The sequence below is a fragment of the Bos indicus genome, chromosome X (assembly GCF_029378745.1).
Source record: "Bos indicus isolate NIAB-ARS_2022 breed Sahiwal x Tharparkar chromosome X, NIAB-ARS_B.indTharparkar_mat_pri_1.0, whole genome shotgun sequence".
Lineage (NCBI taxonomy): Eukaryota > Metazoa > Chordata > Mammalia > Artiodactyla > Bovidae > Bos > Bos indicus.
In genome coordinates, this window is record NC_091789.1 from 53,569,057 (window position 1) to 53,590,249 (window position 21,193).

The 21,193-nt window shown below is 41.1% G+C and overlaps 1 protein-coding gene across 1 annotated transcript in view; it reads left to right on the top strand.

Moving 5' to 3' along the window:
* TRMT2B (tRNA methyltransferase 2 homolog B) overlaps positions 1-21,193 on the top strand; it is a 76,412-nt gene that overhangs the window by 43,318 nt on the left and 11,901 nt on the right. Inside the window, 7 exon segments of the mRNA XM_070785031.1 lie at positions 7,601-7,740; positions 10,612-10,749; positions 11,013-11,231; positions 11,304-11,311; positions 11,402-11,491; positions 12,834-12,950; positions 13,182-13,281. Of these exon segments, the coding sequence (XP_070641132.1) occupies positions 7,601-7,740; positions 10,612-10,749; positions 11,013-11,231; positions 11,304-11,311; positions 11,402-11,491; positions 12,834-12,950; positions 13,182-13,281 (812 nt within the window).

A 21,193-nucleotide genomic window follows, 5' to 3' on the forward strand; every position in this document is an offset into this window, starting at 1 on the left:
AAATTATATAATATATTAGAATGTGATAATTATGGCTGTGGTCTGAATGTTTATGTCCCTCCAAATTTTATATGTTGAAATCCTAACCCTCAGGGTAATAGTATTAGGAGGGTGGGGCTTTTGGGGGGTACTTAGATCATGAAAATGGAGTTCTCATGAAAGAAATTGTGCCCTTATAAAAGAGGCCCCAAAGAACTAGGTTGTCCCGTCTGCCATGTGAGGTTACAGTGAAAAGACACCTATCACTGAGGAAACTGTCACCAGACACTGAATCTGCCAGTATCTTGAGTTTGGATTTCCCAGTCTCCAGAACTGAGAAATTTTTGTTCTTTATAAGTCACTTAGTTTATGGTGATTTTGTTTTAGCAGTCCAGACAGACTGAGATAAATGCCATGGGAAGCCTACAGCAGGATAAGGAGGATGAGAATTCATAGGTTTGGGGGAAATATTGGTTGTAATTTTAAATGGGATCAAGGCAGGCTTCATTGAGAAGCCTGAATACTTGACATACATACTGATACTTTTACTTGAGTAAAGCAGTTTTCAACTGGGCGTGTTCAGTTCAGTTCGGTTCAGTCGCTCAGTCGTGTCCAACTCTTCACGACCCCATGAATCACAGCAAGCCAGGCCTCCCTGTCCATCACCAACTCCCGGAATTCACTCAGACTCACGTCCATCGAGTCAGTGATGCCATCCAGTCATCTCATCCTCTGTCGTCCCCTTCTCCTCTTGCCCCCAATCCCTCCCAGTGTCAGAGTCTTTTCCAATGAGTCAACTCTTGGCATGAGGTGGCCAAAGTACTGGAGTTTCAGCTTCAGCATCATTCCCTCCAAAGAAATCCCAGGGCTGATCTCCTTCAGAATGGACTGGTTGGATCTCCTTGCAGTCCAAGGGACTCTCAAGAGTCTTCTCCAACACCACAGTTCAAAAGCATCAATTCTTCGGTGCTGAGCCTTCTTCACAGTCCAACTCTCACATCCATACATGACCACAGGAAAAACCATAGCCTTGACTAGACGGACCTTTGTTGGCAAAGTAATGTCTCTGGTTTTGAATATGCAATCTAGGTTGGACATAACTTTCCTTCCAAGGAGTAAGCGTCTTTTAATTTCATGGCTGCAGTCACGATCTGCAGTGATTTGGGAGCCCAAAAAAATAAAGTCTGACACTGTTTCCACTGTTTCCCCATCTATTTCCCATGAAGTGACGGAACCGGATGCCATGATCTTCGTTTTCTGAATGTTGAGCTTTAAGACAACTTTTTCACTCTCCTCTTTCACTTTCATCAAGAGGCTTTTGAGTTCCTCTTCACTTTCTGCCATAAGGGTGGTGTCATCTGCATATCTGAGGTTATTGATATTTCTCCTGGCAATCTTGATTCCAGCTTGTGTTTCTTCCAGTCTAGCATTTCTCATGATGTACTCTGCATAGAAGTTAAATAAGCAGAGTGACAATATACATCCTTGACATACTCCTTTTCCTATTTGGAACCAGTTTGTTGTTCCATGTCCAGTTCTAACTGTTGCTTCCTGACCTGCATACAGATTTCTCAAGAGGCAGGTCAGGTGGTTTGGTATTCCCATCTCTTTCAGAATTTTCCAGGTTTATGGTGATCCACACAGTCAAAGGCTTTGGCATAGTCAATAAAGCAGAAATAGATGTTTCTCTGGAACTCTCTTGCTTTTTCCATAATCCAACGGATGTTGGCAATTTGATCTCTGGTTCCTCTGCCTTTTCTAAAACCAGCTTGAACATCAGGAAGTTCACGGTTCACGTATTGCTGAAGCCTGGCTTGGAGAACTTTGAGCATTACTTTACTAGCGTGTGAGATGAGTGCAACTGTGCTGTAGTTTGAGCATTCTTTGGCATTGCCTTTCTTTGGGATTGCAATGAAAACTGACCTTTTCCAGTCCTGTGGCCACTGCTGAGTTTTCCAAATTTGCTGGCATGTTGCCTGCAGCACTTTCACAGCATCATCTTTCAGGATTTGAAATAGCTCCACTGGAATTCCATCACCTCCACTAGCTTTGCTCGTAGTGATGCTTCCTAAGGCCCACTTGATTTCACATTCCAGGATGTCTGGCTCTAGATGAGTGATCACATCATCGTGATTATCTGGGTCATGAAGATCTTTTTTTGTACAGTTCTTCTGTGTATTCTTGCCATCTCTTCTTAATATCTTCTGCTTCTGTTAGGTCCATAACATTTCTGTCCTTTATCGAGCCCATCTTTGTGTGAAATGTTCTCTTGGTATCTCTAATTTTCTTGAAGAGATCTCTAGTCTTTCCCATTCTGTTGTTTTCCTCTATTTCTTTGCATTGATCACTGAGGAAGGCTTTCTTATCTCTTCTTGCTATTCTTTGGAACTCTGCATTCAGATGTTTATATATTTCCTTTTCTCCTTTGCTTTTTGCTTCTCTTCTTTTCACAGCTATTTGTAAGGCCTCCCCTGACAGCCATTTTGCTTTTTTGCATTTGTTTTCCATGGGGATAGTCTTGATCCCTGTCTCCTGTACAATGTCACGAACCTCATCCATAGTTCATCAGGCACTCTATCTATCAGATCTAGGCCCTTAAATCTATTTGTCACTTCCACTGTATAATCATAAGGGATTTGATTTAGGTCATACCTGAATGGTCTAGTGGTTTTCCCTACTTTCTTCAATTTAAGTCTGAATTTGGCAATAAGGAGTTCATGATCTGAGCCACAGTCAGCTCCTGGTCTTGTTTTGGTTGACTGTATAGAGCTTCTCCATGTTTGGCTGCAAAGAATATAATCAATCTGATTTTGGTGTTGACCATCTGGTGATGTACATGTGTAGAGTCTTCTCTTGTGTTGTTGGACGAGGGTGTTTGCTATGACCAGTGCATTTTCTTGGCAAAACTCTATTAGTCTTTGCCCTGCTTCATTCCGTATTCCAAGGCCAAATTTGCCTGTTACTCCAGGTGTTTCTTGACTTCCTACTTTTGCATTCCAGTCCCCTATAATGAAAAGGACATATTTTTTGGGTGTTAGTTCTAAAAGGTCTTGTAGGTCTTCATAGAATCATTCAACTTCAGCTTCTTCAGTGTTACTGGTTGGGGCATAGACTTGGATTACTGTGATATTGAATGGTTTGCCTTGGAAACGAACAGAGATCATTCTGTCGTTTTTGAGATTGCATCCAAGTACTGCATTTCGGACTCTTCTGTTGACCATGATGGCTTCTCCATTTCTTCTGAGGGATTCCTGCCTGCAGTAGTAGATATAATGGTCATCTGAGTTAAATTCACCCATTCCAGTCCATTTCAGTTCGCTGATTCCTAGAATGTTGACATTCACTCTTGCCATCTCTTGTTTGACCACTTCCAATTTGCCTTGATTCATGGACCTGACATTCCAGTTTCCTATGCAATATTGGTCTTTACAGCATCGGACCTTGCTTCTATCACCAGTCACATCCACAGCTGGGTATTGTTTTTGCTTTGGCTCCATTCCTTCTTTCTTTCTGGAGTTATTTCTCCACTGATTTCCGGTAGCATATTGGGCACCTACTGACCTGGGGAGTTCCTCTTTCAGTATCCTATCATTTTGCCTTTTCATACTGTTCATGGGGTTCTCAAGGCAAGAATACTTAAGTGGTTTGCCATTCCCTTCTCCAGTGGACCACATTCTGTCAGCCCTCTCCACCATGACCCGCCCGTCTTGGATTGCCCCACGGGCATGGCTTAGTTTCATTGAGTTAGATAAGGCTGTGGTCCTAGTGTGATTAGATTGACTAGTTTTCTGTGGGTGTGTTAGTTGCCTAAAATGGGTAGCCCTTTCCTTCTCCAGGGGACCTTCCTGACCCAGGAATCAAATCCGGGTCTCCCAAGTTGTAGGCAGATTCTTTACCATCTTTTATTTTTTCATAGGAGACATTTAGCAGTGTTAGAGAAATTTTTGGCTGTCACCACTGGGGGGTAGTTGTGCAGTGCTGCTGGTATCTGTCTAGTTAGTAGAGCCCAAGGATGCTCTTAAACATCCTGCAATGCAAGGAGTTGACAATAATGCCAAGGTTGGGAAGCTTTGGAATTAAGACTTAAAGAAAATGAGGGTATCCGCCATGTGGAGGTGAGGGAAGACCATTCTAGGCAAAGAGAACAGCCATGGCAAAAGCCCTAAGGTAGGAGTGTGGCATGCTTTCTGGAGGAACTGAAAGTACACCCAGAAGAGGAACAGGAGATGAGGTAAGATGATTAATATGGGCCAGAACATGTAGTACCTTAGAGGTCGTTGTGGGGACTTTGGCTTTTATTCTGAGCTATTGGAAGTTGCTGGCTCAAGATGAGGACTGCAAATTAACCATAGGGGCCATTGGTGACTACAGCAGAAGCTGTTTTGGTGGAGTAGTGGGGACCTGATTCAAGTGGGTGAACAGAAAGTGAGGAATGGGAGGCAGTGAGTATAGACAATTCTTTTGAGAGTTTTGATACAAAGAGGAACATAGAGATGGAACAGTGGCTGGTGGGGAAAGTGGGGTCGAGAAGGTTACTTTTCTTTTAAAAGGTAGGAGAGTAAGAAAGGCATGCTTGTATATTGATGGGAATCATCCCTTAGTGAGGGATGAAAATGACGTAGGAGAGAAAGAAGGGAGAATTGGTGAAGCAATGAGTTTAAAGAAGTTTATGTTTTTTATTCCTCTGTTTCATTTTAGTGGGATTTTTAAGAGGAATAGTCTGTTATTTTAACTAAAAGGCCCTTTCACTCTTAAAAAATTATTTTATTCAGGTATAATTGACATGCAGCATTGCATAAGTTTAGGATGTACAGTGTGTTGATTTGATGTATTTATGCAGTTGACCCTTGAACAACACAGGGATTGGGCACTGACATTCTGCAGTTGAAAATCCACCTATAACTTTATAGTCAGCCCTCTATATCCTTGGTTTTCCCATATCTGGTTCCAGATCTCGAGTTCCACTAACCCCAGATTAAAATAATCACAGATAGTGTAGTACTTCTTTACTGAAAAAATCCACATGTAAGTGGGCTCACATAGTTCAAACCCATGTTGTTCAAGGGTCAACTGTATATTGTAATATGAAACTTGGCATTCCCATGTAAGAATAAGAGTTTCAGCCTCTATTTTGTAAATAAACAAACCAAGGCCTTGGCTCATACAGTGGAGAAGCTGTATTTCATATTTACTTACCCATTATCTTCCAGGTCAGATTCAGTTTTTCAGTTCCCATCCTTCTAGGACCTCAATGACATTTGAATTTTGCCTCCAGAAAACATTAATTTCCAACCAGCAAGTAAACAGAAGTTGAACCAGTCTTTTAATTTTTTTTTTTAACAATTTAAAGAATATTTACTTTTTGGCTGCATTGGATCTTAGTTGCAATTCATGGGCTCTTCATTGCATCATGCAGGCTCAGTAGTTGGGGCACTTGGGCTTAGTTGCTGTGTGGCATGTGGGACACTAGTTCCCCGACCAGGGATTGAACCCATGTCCCCTTAATTGGAAGGTGAATTCTTAACCATGAGACTACCAGGGAAGTCCCCGAACCAGTCTTTCTTTAAATCACCAACTTCAAAATTTGGGAAAATATGTTCAGTATAGTTAAGCATCTTATGTCACATTTATATGAAATTATAGCAAAAGTAATCAAGTGCACCCTTAATTGATTTTTACCCTTTCAGGCAGTACTGGTTTCTGGTGTAACTCTCCTTTCCATGCACAATTTTGGGTTTGTTTGAAAACAGAGTGGACCCCAAACACATGGATTATGAAAACAAGAGGACCTAGTAAATCAGATAATGTGTCCTGTTGTCATAGCAACTGGCTTTTGTTTGAAGGTTGGCTTTAAGGATTTTTGGTATCTCAGCAACTCAATCAGCACTGCTTTTGACCTTTGTTTACCAGGACAACGTGAAGGATCTGACTAAGCTATGGTATAGTTGGCACCTGGTTGCATGAAGAAATACAGAAACAGTGGGCTTACATTAGGAGGTTATAATAAAAATGGAATTATAGCAGCTTAGTAGTATATTAGGAATTGCTGCTAGGAGGAATTCACAGAAATGGAAGATTATTGTTTGCCACATTATGCATACAATAAACTACATTCTACATACAAATTCTACATACAAATACCTTTCCTGTTCTTTCATATCTTCTCTCAATAATAATTATTGAGCACCTGCTGTATGCTAGACTCTGGGTACAGTTCTGTGTCTTCATGGAGCATACTGTTTGAGCTACAATGGGTAGGATCCCTCTGTAAGGTCATAGGCAGGGATCATATTTCTTATATCACTGCATTAGTTTGCTAGGGGCGCCATAACAAAATACTGCACAGACTGGGTGGCTCAAACAACATAAACTTGTTTTCTCATAGTTCTGGAGGCTGGAAGTCCCAAGATTAATGTGTCAGCAGGTTTGGTTTCTTTGGAGGCCTCTTTCCTTGGCTTTCAGATGGCTGCCTTTCTGCTGTGTTCTCATGTGGTCTTTCCTCTGTGCACATGTGCATGCCCAATGTCTCTGTGTATCCAAATTTCCTTTTTGTATGGAGATAACAGTCAGATTAGATTAGGGCCCACCCTAATTGCCTCATTTTAACTTAATCACGTCAGTTTAGCTCATAATACTGTATCCTCTGGATCCTCAAAATTCATGTTCTTCTCATATGCAAATACAATCATGCCCATCCCAGCAGCCCCAAATTCTTAACCCATTCCAGCATCAATTTTTAAGTCCTAAATCTTATCTAAATGAAGTATGTATGAGAGATACCAATCAAGGTATAAGTCATCCTGGGCTTCCCAGGTGGCTAGACAGAGGAGCCTGACAGGCTATAGTCCATGGGGTCGCAAAAAGTTGGACACAACTGAGCAACTGAGCATGCATGTGCAGCCCAGGAAGCCCTCACCCACATTGGGCTTCAGCTGGCATAGTGGTAAAGAATCTGCCTGCAATGCAGGAGATGGGGATTTGATCCCTGGGTCGGGAAGATGCCCTGGAGTAAGAAATAACAACCCTGTCCAGTTTTCTTGCCTGGAAAATTCCATGGACAGAGGAGCCTGGCAGGCTGCAGTCCATGTGGTCACAAAGAGTTGGACATGACTAAGTGAGCACACACACACATAATTCATCCTAAGACAAAATTTCTCTTTAGCTGTGAACCTGTGAAATGGAACAAGTTAACTGCTTCCCAAGTATGGGAAGCAGAGGATAGTCATTCCCATTCCAAAAGGAACAAATTGGAAACAAGAAAGGGGTCACAGGTCCCAAGCAAATTTGAAGCCTAGCAGGAAAATTCCATTTTAAGGCTCAAAATAATCCTCTTTGGGTTAATACTGTCCTCCAGGCCCACTGGTGTGGTGGGCCCACTTGGGTGGCAGCCTTGCCGACTGAAACCACCAGGGTTCAGACACCCTAATGGCCTCATTTTAACTTAATCATCTCTTGAAAGACCTCATCTTTAAATCTAGTCACATTCTGAGGTACTGAGGGTTCAACATTTGAATTAGAGGGGAGGTATGTATTTTAGCCCATAGCAGTCACTCAGTATGAGTAATCAGCTGTCAAACTTTGTTAGTTTTGCCTATGTAATAATACTGTTTTCTTCCAATACTATGAAGTACTCCTTTGACAGTCCCCATTGGAGCCCTGCCTTCTGTTTCATGAAGGTGGGTACTGGTGTGAGCTCATAGTCTGCACCAATAGCCAAGGGCACACAATGGCCATCATCATTTTTCATCCCCAGGAATTAACGTAGAGACTCAAGGAATAACAAGGGGCAGCTTCTATAGTAATCCTTACTATCAGTATGCTTTAGTTGGTGTTGAGAGGTTTCAGGGTAAATAGCAGATACAAAGCATCCATGGAATGTTTGTATGCGTTAGAAGGGTTAGGGATGGTGATGAGGAGGAGATGGCCAGGATTCTCTTAACCATGCTGCTGGCATAATCAAACCAAAGGGACAGGCTCCGTTACCAAGTTATCACGGAAGGACTCTTAAGGTTTTTCCCAAGAACTTTGCCCATGTGTTGGGGGCCAGAGTGAGGTACTCCGCCCATGGCAAAGGTCATGAGGAAGGAGGCTTGACATACGCAAAGGCGGGATCGAGCCTCAGGAGTCCCCCTGGAAATCCTCGAGCATCTACCCCCATAACCAGAGCCTGCCTACTTTACTACTTTGTGCTCTTACCTACACCTCTGACTTTACGGGGGGCTGTCCCCCACCACCTCTTTCGGAGAAGGAGTTAACCTAGAGCTCCAGTCAATAAAAACTCTTGGGTGTGACAAGAGTGTTTTAACCTACAAACTCCTCTGAAGGTTCTCTAGCCTGCCTGACAGGCTCGTCCGGCCACATATGATTGCTCACAGCCTCCCAACCGTGAGAGGCACGAGATGCTTTAAACCTTCTAAAAACAGGTTCCTTAGAAAAGTTAGAAAACTATTAGTATAAGTATAATGGGCTGATTAGAAATTGTGTTGGTGAAGGGTTTTTCATTTGTTGAGCCAATGTTTGTTGCTAAGTCTCCACATCCCCTGCCCTTACACACATTAATGAATATATAGAAGAAATAAGTATTAACCTTTGATATTAATCACGTTAGACCTTAGGCTAAGTAGATTCTTTCCTTAACTAAAACCCACTACACCCTCACCCTGTAGGAATGTAACTTTACTTGGGTGGCGTCTGTTTTGAGAATAATCAGCCCTGGAGAAATAAGTGTCCTGATTGACTGACCGCTGTCACAAGGAGAGGGTCGTAAATTGTCAGCAGGCCCCCCTGGCCAGAAGATGATGTAACACCCCTAAGACCTCTGTATACATTTGTGTGAAGCACCTGACTTTAATAAAAGTCAGGACTGCTGTCCCCACGTGACTTTTGTATAACATCTCAGTGTATAAAAACAGACTCTGGAAAATAAAGAATTGGGATCAGTTTCTCGAAATACTGGTCTCCCCATGTTGCTCTCTCTCCCACTCTGGCTGAGTCTCCATCTGGAGCGCGGAACCCACCATGCTTACTAATTATGCCTGGGCTTCTAAGATCCGACCTGGGAGGCCTCAGTGTCTCCTCTCCTTCGGGAGAATGGAAGGACGCCTGCGGCCTACGTAAGTGGTGCAAACTTCTTGTCTTGAAGTTTTATTGGTCTCCCGCTTAAACCAAGCTACTCAGCCTCTTTTCTCCACTGAATTTTCCTACTGAGCTATCCTTATTCTATTACTCTTTATATCTTTAATTAATATCTAATTGAAGCTATTGTATCCTGATCTTCGCCTACGCCGTCTCTCCTTCGAATACCCTGGATCAGCCGGGGCTGGTCCCCGGCACCCATGGAAGTTATTAGGTGCTCTACCAAATTCAAAAAGCCAATTTAATAGAGACTAGAATATAGAGCTCCAGTGGCTCAGATGGTAAAGAATCCACCTGCAATGCAGGAGACCTGGGTTTGATCCCTAAGTCTAGAAGATCCTCTGGAGAAGGAAATGGCAATGCACTCCAATATTCTTGCCTGGAGAATTCCATGGACAGAGGAGCCTGGAGGGCTACAGTCCAAGGGGATCGCAAAGAGTCAGACATGACTGAGAGACTAATACTTTCACTTTTTTTTCAGAATATGGTCAGAATTTCATAATCCACATAATACTTTTACATTTGTAATACACTTAGAACTTTCAAACATTCCAACATTAAAACATTCTTATGTGATCATCTCAAGTAATTTGTGAAGTAGACTAGAGAAGGAGAGGGCGGCATAGAGGTACCCAAGGCCAGTAAATAAATGCCAAGAGCCGACTCATTGGAAAAGACCCTCATACTGGGAAAGATTGAGGGCAGGAGGAGAAGGGGGTGACAGAGGATGAGATGGTTGGATAGCATCATCGAATCAATGGACATGAGTTAGAGCAAGCTCTGGGAGATGGTGAAGAACAGGGAAGGCTGGCATGTTGCAGTCCATGGGGTTGCAGATTCAGACTCGACTTAAGATACTAACAACAACAACAACAGAATAGCAAGGCTAAGGTTGAACCTACATCATTGATTCCTGGCCTTTTAACTCTATAGCTCAAACATTGTTTATTTTCATATGTCCTTGTGTCAAGCTAATGGATAGGGCTCTCTGTAGAGATAACAAGAATTTTAAAACATTTGGGACTCGAAGAAAGGATTTAGTTACCATGGTCATTCTCTTCCATGCCCTTTCTTTCCTTTCTCCTAGGAAGCATGTCTTCTGAGGTGGCATTTGGATGGGTGGGTGGGATATTTGAAACAGAGAAGTATGAAGCGAATTGAAAGGTCATTGTTTACTTGAAATGGAACAAAACCTTAGTTTAGCTCCTTGGTTACAACAAGAATAAGTGTCACAGTTTCTTTAGAGAATTATTAAAGACGCTCAAACCAGAGAAAGTGCCATGTCTATGGCACTTTAGGATTTGTCAAAACCCAATAAGCAAAGCAACGCTTCTGCTGAAATGTGAAAGTAACATTTTTTTTGGTTCTACAGAACATTGTTTTATGTTAAGTGTTATTTATAATAGGATTTGAGAAATGTACCTTCTTGTCTGACTGCTGCAGGGCTGATTACCATAGAGCTTGAAGAGAAAATTATCAGAGATGAGTTTTTGCTTGACTCCTGATTTTGTGCTCTGGGCATGAGGAGTTCTCTGTTCAGGAGGAGCTCTCTGTTCAGAAGGAAGCTGTAAAGGAGTTTTTCACCAAAGGGCCAGGAGCAGTCTGTGACTTAACATCACTTTACCTCCAGGAAAGGTAAACCTGGGATAGCCCCACAGCAAGCCAGAGGCTGATGGCTTGGTATATCCTGGGTTGTGGATTAGTGAGGCAGAGCTGCTGATGGCTGAGTGACTGCATGTACCTCCATCCCCTGAGAGGGGAACACCAGCATAGCTCTCAGGGCCATGCCATGGAGGCTTTGTCTCCTAGCTGAGATGCTGGGGGCTCCTTCTCCAGCCAACCACAGAGATAGGTTGGCCTGCCATTCCAAAGGGCTGTCTTCTTTTATTCTTTTGTAGCACAATGACCCATTACAGCCATCAGCAGTCCCCCTACTAGCTCCTCTTTGGGGACCCCCACATCTTTGAAGATCTCCTAGGCTTGAAGTTCTGCATGTCTCTGGATGCCTTTTTCCAGGTCAACACTGCTGGTGCAGAGATGCTGTATCGGACTGTGGGCGAGCTGAGTGGAGTGAACTCTAACACCATCCTCCTTGACATCTGCTGTGGAACTGGCAAGTGGCAGCCCAGGGCAGAATCTGCATGCAGCTTATCTCCCTACCGTCTACCCTGCACCCAGGGCCCTTGCAGACTGGGAGGTTGTGGTAGTGGTATAGGCATAAGCTCACTGGTCTCATACCCTAAAATACCCTCCTCTTATTCTCTCCTACTTCTTCAGGTGTGATCAGCCTCTCTGGCCCAGTATACCTCCTAGGTCCTTGGGATTGAGTTGGTGGAGCAGGCGGCAGAGGATGCCCGGTGGACAGCAGCCTTCGACAGTACACTGCTTACCTTCTGGGGAGAAATTAAGAGTTGTTGTTGTTCCTCTGCCGTGGGAAAGAGCGTGCACTGTATCCACGACTGTGGGGAGGAAGGGAAAGTATTCTGGAGTGGTCAGAGTTGGATCCTGATGGTTTTCCAAAAGAGGTCCCAATAACTAATCTCCCCCCCTTTTATTTTTAAATTGAAGTATAGTTGATTTATGTGATGTGAGTGAAAGTTGCTAAGTCGTGTCCGACTCTTTGCGACCCCATGTGCTGCAGCCTGCCAGGCTCCTCTGTCCATGGAATTCTCCAGGCAAGAATACTGGAGTGGGTTGCCATTTCCTTTTCTAATAGTTGATTTATAGTGTTGTGTTAGTTTCAGGTGTATAGCAAAATGATTCATATATATATATATATATATACACATACATATATATTCATTTTTAGATTATTTTCCCTTATAAATTATTACGAAATATTGAGTGTAGTTCCCTGTCCTAAACAATAGGTCCTTGTTGGTTACCTATTTTATATATAGTAGTATGTATCTGTTGATTTATCCCTCCTGAATTTATCCCAAACTCCTAATTTATCCCTCCTGAATCATTCTTTTTTTCTATCCAGAAAAAGCCTAAAGAAAGGAATAAGCCTAGTTGATAGAAAGGGAACTTGGCAAAGCTTTAATATAAAAGAGCCTTCTTGACATTAGACTTACGAGGCATCATAACATAATACAGTCAGTTTCAAACTATTTTTAGCAATAAGATCTTTTCTTTGAACAAAATCTTCTGCCAAATGCAACATAGAAAAAAGATTTTATCTCCCCCTCTACCTCACCCCCAGACAGTTCCTGAGGCTCTGTGTGAAAGCCTCCAATACAGCAGAAGGAGCACTTGAGTTATAGTCAAGGTTTTCTTCTTGGTATAGGTCCTTAAATACTGTGTGAGTTGCTGAGTTGTAAAATAATACATTTAGTCTCTCAGGTGAAAGTCTCACTGAGATACTGCAAGGGAAGTGCATTGGAAAAAATGAAGCAGGTCTAAAGCATTTCTTTCATTGTTAGGCAGAAATATGCTAGATCCAATGGGAAGATCCCTGGCTTCTGCATGTTTCCATAAAGCTGAAGTTCCCCACCCCCAACTGCTGGGCTTGTTCTTTTTTTTTCATTTATTTATTTTTATTTGAAGGATAATTGCCTTACAATATTGTGTTGGTTTCTACCAAACATCAGCATGAATCAGCCATAGTTTTGCCCATGTCCCCTCCCACTTGAACATCTCTCTCACCTCCCTCCCTGTCCCACCCCTCTAGGTTGTTACCAAGCCCTGGTTATGGCATGTGGGCCTCTCTCTTGCAGGCATCACCAACTGTTAATTCCACCCTGGTCAAGCAGAGATTTTGCCACAGCTACTAAAGTCAAAGGAAGATGGGCAGTCAATTGTTGCTGTGGTGAACCCAGCCTGGGCAGGACTGTGTAAGGATGACTAGCTTTCCTGTTACAGAGCAAGTTAGGCGTTTCCATGATGTCCACCAGCTTTGGTTCTTCACATCTACACCTTGGTAAGGCTGCTCTTAGTGGGCTGGCTCTGAACCTGCTTCTCCTCTTTATTCCTAACCAGTCCTGTGTGCTTACCAGTTGGGAGTTTGTGATAACCTGGACCATGATAGTTTAATTATATTAATAGCAACATGTTTCCTCCTTCAGACTACCAGGTGGTTCAAGCCAATCACAACTGCGGGGCCATCCACACTCTAGTTTTTATTTCCTACAAGCCCCATGGTGAAACCACAAGGAACATCATTGAGTGAGTCTTGACTTCATTTTCAGATTATCTTTTCCTGATGATCAAAGTAATCCTTAATGTTATGTTTATTGTGCAGAATTTGGAAAGCATAGAGAAGTGAAAAGAAATAAAAAAGTCATTATACTATCATCAAGTGTTAGTTATGGGGCCAGATCATGGATGAGGCAAGTAAAGCAACCCACATTGGGTATAAAATTTAAGAGGATACCCCAAATCTTAATAATCAAGACACATTTAAAAATTATTTATGTATTTATTAATTTTTGGCTGCACTGGGGTCTTTGTTGCTGTGCTGGGGCCTTCTCTTAAGACAGAGCATGGGCTTTAGGTATGAGGGCTCAGCAGTTGTGGTGCACAGGCCCAGCTGCCTTGAGGCATGTGGAATCTTCCTAGACAAGGGATCAAACTGTTGTCCCCCTCGTTGGCAGACAGATTCTTAACCACTGGACCACCAGGGAAATCCTCAAGAACATTTTTAATGCAATATTTAAAAAATTAAAATTAGTCCAAAATATCTGTGAACAAAATACTAAGTTTTTTACTAAGTGAGATTCATTCCTATACTTGCTAAACCATGCCTTATTCATCTTACTCTAGTCCTGGCCCTACTTTCAATAAAACTTTATTTATAAAAGCAGGCAGCCAGTCTGCAGGTCATAGTTTTACAATTTGATTTTCCAGATTATTGTATGAAGATATCATTTGTCTTGATTACTGAGTTTGGGGCACCCTTTTGCATTTTGCACCCACAGTGAATGCCTCCTGCTTTATTCCTAGTTCTGACCCTGGTCAATTATTTTGATCTTTGAAATGTTCTTTTCTTGTAATCTATCTCTCTCTCTCTTTTTACATAAGTAACATAACTTCTTTGTAATATTTAAACAATGTAGGTAATCATAAAGTACAAATGAGGGAATTCCTTTGCAGTCCAGTGATTAGGACTCTGTGCTCTCACTGTCAAGGGCCCGGCTTCACTCCCTGGATGGGGAACGAAGATCCCACAAGCTGTATGGTGTGGCATAAATAGATAGGCAGACAGATAAATTAAAGATGATGTACCTAGATGAAAGTGCAAATTAAAAGGAAATAAATTGAGCTTTCAAGTTAGTGAGCTAGAAAAAGAACAGTGACGTTAAGAATAACTGAAGGAAGAAATCACTAACATTTTAAAATTCCAGAAATTAATGAACTACAAAACAAAAAACCTATAGACTTCAACAAATAAACCGAAGATATTATTGGAAGAAGAAAATGAAATAGATAAGTAAACCTAATCAAGAATATAGTCTTAAATGAGAAAAAGAGTATAACTATAGGCATGAAGGCATTTTTAAAAATTTAAAGAAGTACTTTGTATAACTCCCTCCTAATACTTTGAAAACCTAGGTGAAATGGAAGATTTTTGAGAAGAATGCAAAGGCTAATATTAATTCTAGAAGCTATAGTAAACTTTAACATACCAGTACCCACAAGAAAAAATTAAGAAAGTAGTTAAAGAGCTTCTTCTACCCAAAATAAAGTCATGAAGCCCATATATTTTCACACTCTTATTTCCTTCTCTTTTCTTGAATACTCTTCCAGTTGTCCTTTATTTTCATTATACAGTTTAAAAATGTTTATATATATATTTATGAAGATGGGACCTCAAATCACTGAGGAACAAATGAACTACTTAATAGATTAGATGGTGGTTGACAACTGGGAAGCCAAAGCAAAAAAAAAAAAAAAAAGATTGGATCCATATCTCATGCTGCAGACCAGGATAAATTATAGAAGAGTTGAAGATTTAAGTGTAAAAGGAGGAAATCATAAATATACCCTAGGAAATCAGAGAATTATTAAAAATAATCTTGAAGTGTAGAAACCCTAACTATGAAAATTCAGAAGCCATATAATAAAAGGTTGTTAAGTGTGGCTACATAAAACATAATTTCCTTTGTTACACAATACACAAAAATGATTTCAAAATGGATTTAAATAACTAAATATAAGAACCTGAAACATGGGAGTACATCTCTTTGACCTTGGGTTAGGCAAAGCCTTCTTAGAAATAACATCAAAGACCTAAGGAACAGCTACAAGAATGCGTGTGTGTGTGTGTGTGTGTGTGTGTGTGTGTGTGTGTAAGTGTGTAATTGAACATCATCAAAGGTAAAAAAAAAATAACTTTTTGTGCTACAAATGATACCATCAAGAAAGTGAAAAGAATCCACAGAATAACAGAATAGGAGAAAATATTTGAAAAATCATTTACCTGATAAGGGACTGGTGTCCAGAAGCCAGGTACAGAAGATCACATAATATATGATTTCATTTATAGGAAATGTCCAGACTAGGCAGATCTCTAGAGACAGAAAGTAGATTTGTTGCCTAGGCCTTAGAGTCGGAGAAGGCAATGGCACCCCACTCCAGTACTCTTGCCTGGAAAATCCCATGGATGGAGGAGCCTGGTAGGGTGCAGTCCATGGGGTCGCTAGGAGTCGGACATGACTGAGAGACTTCACTTTCACTTTTCACTTTTCATGCACTGGAGAAGGAAATGGCAACCCACTCCAGTGTTCTTGCCTGGAGAATCCCAGGGATGGGGGAGCCTGGTGGGCTGCCATTTAAGGGGCCGTGCAGAGTTGGACATGACTGAAGTGACTTAGCAGCAGCAGCAGTAGGCCTTAGAGTGGGGCTTCCCTAGTGGCTCAGCAGTAAAGAATCTGTCTGCTAATGCAGGAGACTCTGGTTCGATCCCTTGGTTGGGAAGATCCCCTAGAGAAGGAAATGGCAGCCCACTCCAGTTTTCTTGCCTGGGAAATCCTGTGGAGAGAGGAGCCTGGTGGACTACAGTTCATGGGGTTGCAAAGAGTCAGATACGACTTAGCGACTGAACAACAACAGGGCAGAGGATCGGGGGTTTGAGGAGAAATGGGGAGTGACTGCTAAGGAGTTAATGAAAATATTTCAAAATTGATTGTTGTTATAGATGCATAACCCTGTGACTATACCAAAAACCACTGAACTGAATAAATGATTGTGCTTTATGGTATCTGAATTATATTACAATAAAATAGTTTAGAAAATCAATAACTTGCTTGATAAAAAACATCAAAAGCAAAGAGAGGAGAAAACATACAAACTGGAAAAAATTTGCAGTTCATATCACAAAGGCTTTTTTCCTTAATTTAGAATAAACTCCTGGAAATAGATAAGAAAAAACACAATAGCCTAAAAGGAAAATGAATGCATGATATAAAAAGAAAACATAAATGTGTTTATGACCCACGAGAGGAAGTTCAGTGTCTTCCATTACAGTGAAAATGCAAATTAAAACTACCCTGAGATACCATTTTTATATCTTAGATTGGCAATTTCATAAATTTGATAATGTACTGTTGGCAGTACTGTGGGGAAACACAAATCCTAAAAATTTACCAATCAAGGTGTAAATTAGCACTATCTCTATGGAGGGAAATTTAGCAATATGGATTAAAATTATAAATGTGTACATACCCTTTGACACAGTAATTCCATTCCTGAGGCTTTGTCCTACAAATATACTGACATACATTGATTGATTGATTGCAATATTGTTAACAGCAAATGATGAAATAGCCTAAAAGCCCCATCAGTGAGGAACTAAGTTAAATTAAATATGCTACATCCCATACAATCGAATACCATTTTTTCCTAACTTCCTGGCCCTCAGTTAAGTTCAGTTCAGTTGCTCAGTCATGTCCGACTCTTTGCGACCCCATGAATCACAGCACGCCAGGCCTCCCTGTCCATCACCAATTGCCGGAGTTTACTCAGACTCATGTCCATCGAGTTGGTGATGCCATCCAGCCATCGCATCCTCTGTCGTCCCCTTCTCCTCCTGCCCCCAATCCCTCCCAGCATCAGAGTCTTTTCCAGTGAGTCAACTTTTCACATGAGGTGGCCAAAGTACTGGAGTTTCAGCTTTAACATCATTCCCTCCAAAGAAATCCCAGGGCTGATCTCCTTCAGAATGGACGGGTTGGATCTCCTTGCAGTCCAAGGGACTCTCAAGAGCCTTCTCCAACACCACACTTCAAAAGCATCAATTCTTTGGCGCTCAGCTTTCTTCACAGTCCAACTCTCACATCCATACATGACGACTGGGAAAACCATAGCCTTGACTAGACTGACCTTTTTTGGCAAAGTAATGTCTCTGCTTTTCAATATGCTATCTAGGTTGATCGTAACTTTTCTTCCAAGGAGTAAGCATCTTTTAATTTCATGGCTGCAATCACCATCTGCAGTGATTTTGGAGCCCCCCAAAATAAAGTCTGACACTGTTTCCACTGTTTCCCCATCTATTTGCCATTAAGTGATGGGACCAGATGCCATGATATTAGTTTTCTGAATGTTGAGCTTTAAGCCAACTTTTTCACTCTCCACTTTCACTTTCATCAAGAGGCTTTTTAGTTCCTCTTCACTTTCTGCCATCAGGGTGGTGTCATCTGCATATCTGAGGTTATTGATATTTTTCCCGGCAATCTTGATTCAAGCTTGTGCTTCTTCCAGCCCAGCGTTTCTCATGATGTACTCTGCACATAAGTTAAATAAGCAGGGTGACAATATATAGCCTTGACGTACTCCTTTTCCTATTTGGAACCAGTTTGTTGTTCCATGTCCAGTTCTAACTGTTGTTTCCTGACCTGCATATAGGTTTCTCAAGAGGCAGGTCAGGTGGTCTGGTATTCCCATCTCTTTCAGAATTTTCCACAGTTTATTGTGATCCACATAGTCAAAGGCTTTAGCATAGTCAATAAAGCAGAAATAGATGTTTTTCTGGAACTCTCTTGCTTTTTCCATGATCCAGCAGATTTTGGCAATTTGATCTCTGGTTCCTCTGCCTTTTCTAAAACCAGCTTGAACATCTGGAAGTTCACAGTTCACGTATTGCTAAAGCCTGGCTTGGAGAATTTTGAGCATTACTTTACTAGTGTGTGAGATGAGTGCAATTGTGTGGTAGTTTGAGCATTCTTTGGCATTGCCTTTCTTTGGGATTGGAATGAAAACTGACCTTTTCCAGTCCTGTGGCCACTGCTGAGTTTTCCAAATTTGCTGGCATATTGAGAGCAGCACTTTCACAAGAGGGCATCAGAGGGCAGACACACTGAAACCATAATCACAGAAAACTAGTCAATCTAATCACACTAGGACCACAGCCTTGTCTAACTCAATGAAACTAAGTCATTCCCGTGGGGCCACCCAAGACGGGCGGGTCATGGTGGAGAGGGCTGACAGAATGTGGTCCACTGGAGAAGGGAATGGCAAACCACTTAAGTATTCTTGCCTTGAGAACCCCATGAACAGTATTAAAAGGTAAAATGATAGGATACTGAAAGAGGAACTCCCCAGGTCAGTATGTACCCAATATGCTGCTGGAGATCAGTGGAGAAATAACTCCAGAAAGAATGAAGGGATGGAGCCAAAACAAAAACAATACCCAGCTGTGGATGTGACTGGTGATAGAAGCAAAGGTCTGATGCTGTAAAGAGCAATATTGCATAGGAACCTGGAATGTCAGGTCCATGAATCAAGGCAAATTGGAAGTGGTCAAACAGGAGATGGCAAGAGTTAACGTCGACATTCTAGGAATCAGCGAACTAAAATGGACTGGAATGGGTGAATTTAACTCAGATGACCATTATATCTATTACTGTGGGCAGAATCCCTCAGAAGAAATGGAGTAGCCATCATGGTCAACAGAAGAGTCCGAAATGCAGTACTTGGATGCAATCTCAAAAACGACAGAATGATCTCTGTTCGTTTCCAAGGCAAACCATTCAATATCACAGTAATCCAAGTCTATGCCCCAACCAGTAACACTGAAGAAGCTGAAGTTGAACAGTTCTATGAAGACCTACAAGACCTTTTAGAACTAACACCCAAAAAATATGTCCTTTTCATTATAGGGGACTGGAATGCAAAAGTAGGAAGTCAAGAAACACCTGGAGTAACAGGCAAATTTGGCCTTGGAATACGGAATGAAGCAGGGCAAAGACTAATATAGTTTTGCCAAGAAAATGCACTGGTCATAGCAAACACCCTCTTCCAACAACACAAGAGAAGACTCTACACGTGGACATCACCAGATGGTCGACATTGAAATCAGATTGATTATATTCTTTGCAGCCAAAGATGGAGAAGCTCTATACAGTCAACCAAAACAAGACCAGGAGCTGACTGTGGCTCAGATCATGAACTCCTTATTGCCAAATTCAGACTTAAATTGAAGAAAGTAGGGAAAACCACTAGAGCATTCAGGTATGACCTAAATCAAATCCTGGCCCTAGGTAACCACTAATCTACTTTGTCTTTATGGATTTGCCTATCCTGCACAATTCATACAAGTGAAGTTCTTTGCAAATGTGGTCCTTTGTATCTGACTTCTTTCTCTTAGCATGATATTTGTAGGGTTCATCTGTGTTGTAGCATGTAGCAGTACTTCATTCCTTTTTATGGCTGAATAATATTCCATTCTATAGATATACCACATTTTATTTATTCACTCGTGAGTTGATGGGCACTTAGGTTGTTTCCTTATTTGGCTATTATGAGTAGTATTGCTATGAATATTCATGTGCAAATTTTTGTGAGAACATATATTTTCATTTCTCTTGGGAAGATACCTAGTAGTAGAATTGCTGGGTCATATATACCTATTTTAACCTTTTGTGGAACTGCCAGACTATTTCCAAAGCAGCTAGCCCATGTTATATTCCCAGAAGCAGTATGTGAATGTTTCACTTTCTCTATATTCTTGTCAAGTCTACTGTCTGTGTTTTTTGTTATATACATCCCAGTGGGTGAGAAGTGGTATTTCTTGTGGTTTTGATTGCATTTCCCCATGGTTAATGATGTTAACCATGCATTTCCCTGTGGTTAATGGTGTTGAGCATTTTTTCATGTTTGTTGTCCATTTGTATATATTCTTTGGAGACCTGTTTATTTAGATGTTTTGCCCATTTTTCAGTTGGGTCATCTTTTTATTATTGAGTTTTAATAATTCTTTTAAAATTATAGATACAAGTTCCTTATCAGATACATGATTTGCAAAAATTCTCTACTATTGTGTGGGTTGTCTGTTCACTTTCTTGACATTATCCTTTGAAGCACAATATTATTTAATTATGATGATGTCCAGTCTGTTTTTTCTTTTGTGGCTTCTGATTTTGGTTATAAGGTATGTTACTAAGTGGAAATAGCAAGGTATTCATAATATTTTTGTAAAAAAGGGCAAAAGATGAACAGAATATTTATTTGTATTTGCTGTATATGCATAGAGAAATTGGTAAGTTTTATAAGAAACTGATAATTGAAAAAAATTAAAATGAAAAGGACTTCCCTGCATTCTAGTGGTTAAGAGTCTGCATTTCCACAGCAAGAGGCACAGTTTTGATCCCTGGTCAGAGGACTAAGATTCCAAATGTCATGCCACATGGCTGGAGGGGGGAAAAAAAAGAAACTGCTAATAGTAGTTACCTACTGTGGAGGAAAACTACAGGGATGGGAGTCAGAGGTAGGGAGAAACTTCATTATATATCTTTGCATGTTGTTTCACTTTTGAATAAAATGAAAATATTTTGCAAAACAGCAGATTAAAAATGCAATGATTTAGAGTAAGCCTTGGATTCTGCTAATGGTCAGACTGAGTAAAACAAGCAACATGGTATCAAAAAGGCAAGAAAATTTTATTTTGAAAAGATGGTATGTGCACGTGGTAGAAAAATTAAAACAATATAAAAAAGTGCTTGTGCATGTAGTTAATGAGTCTTTTTTATTCCTGGCTCCTAGTGCTTCAGATGTCACTACTCTTACTAGTTTCTTGTGTAGCCTACCAGAGATATTCTGTGTGTGTGTGTGTGTGTGTATGTGTACACATCCTTCTTTATCT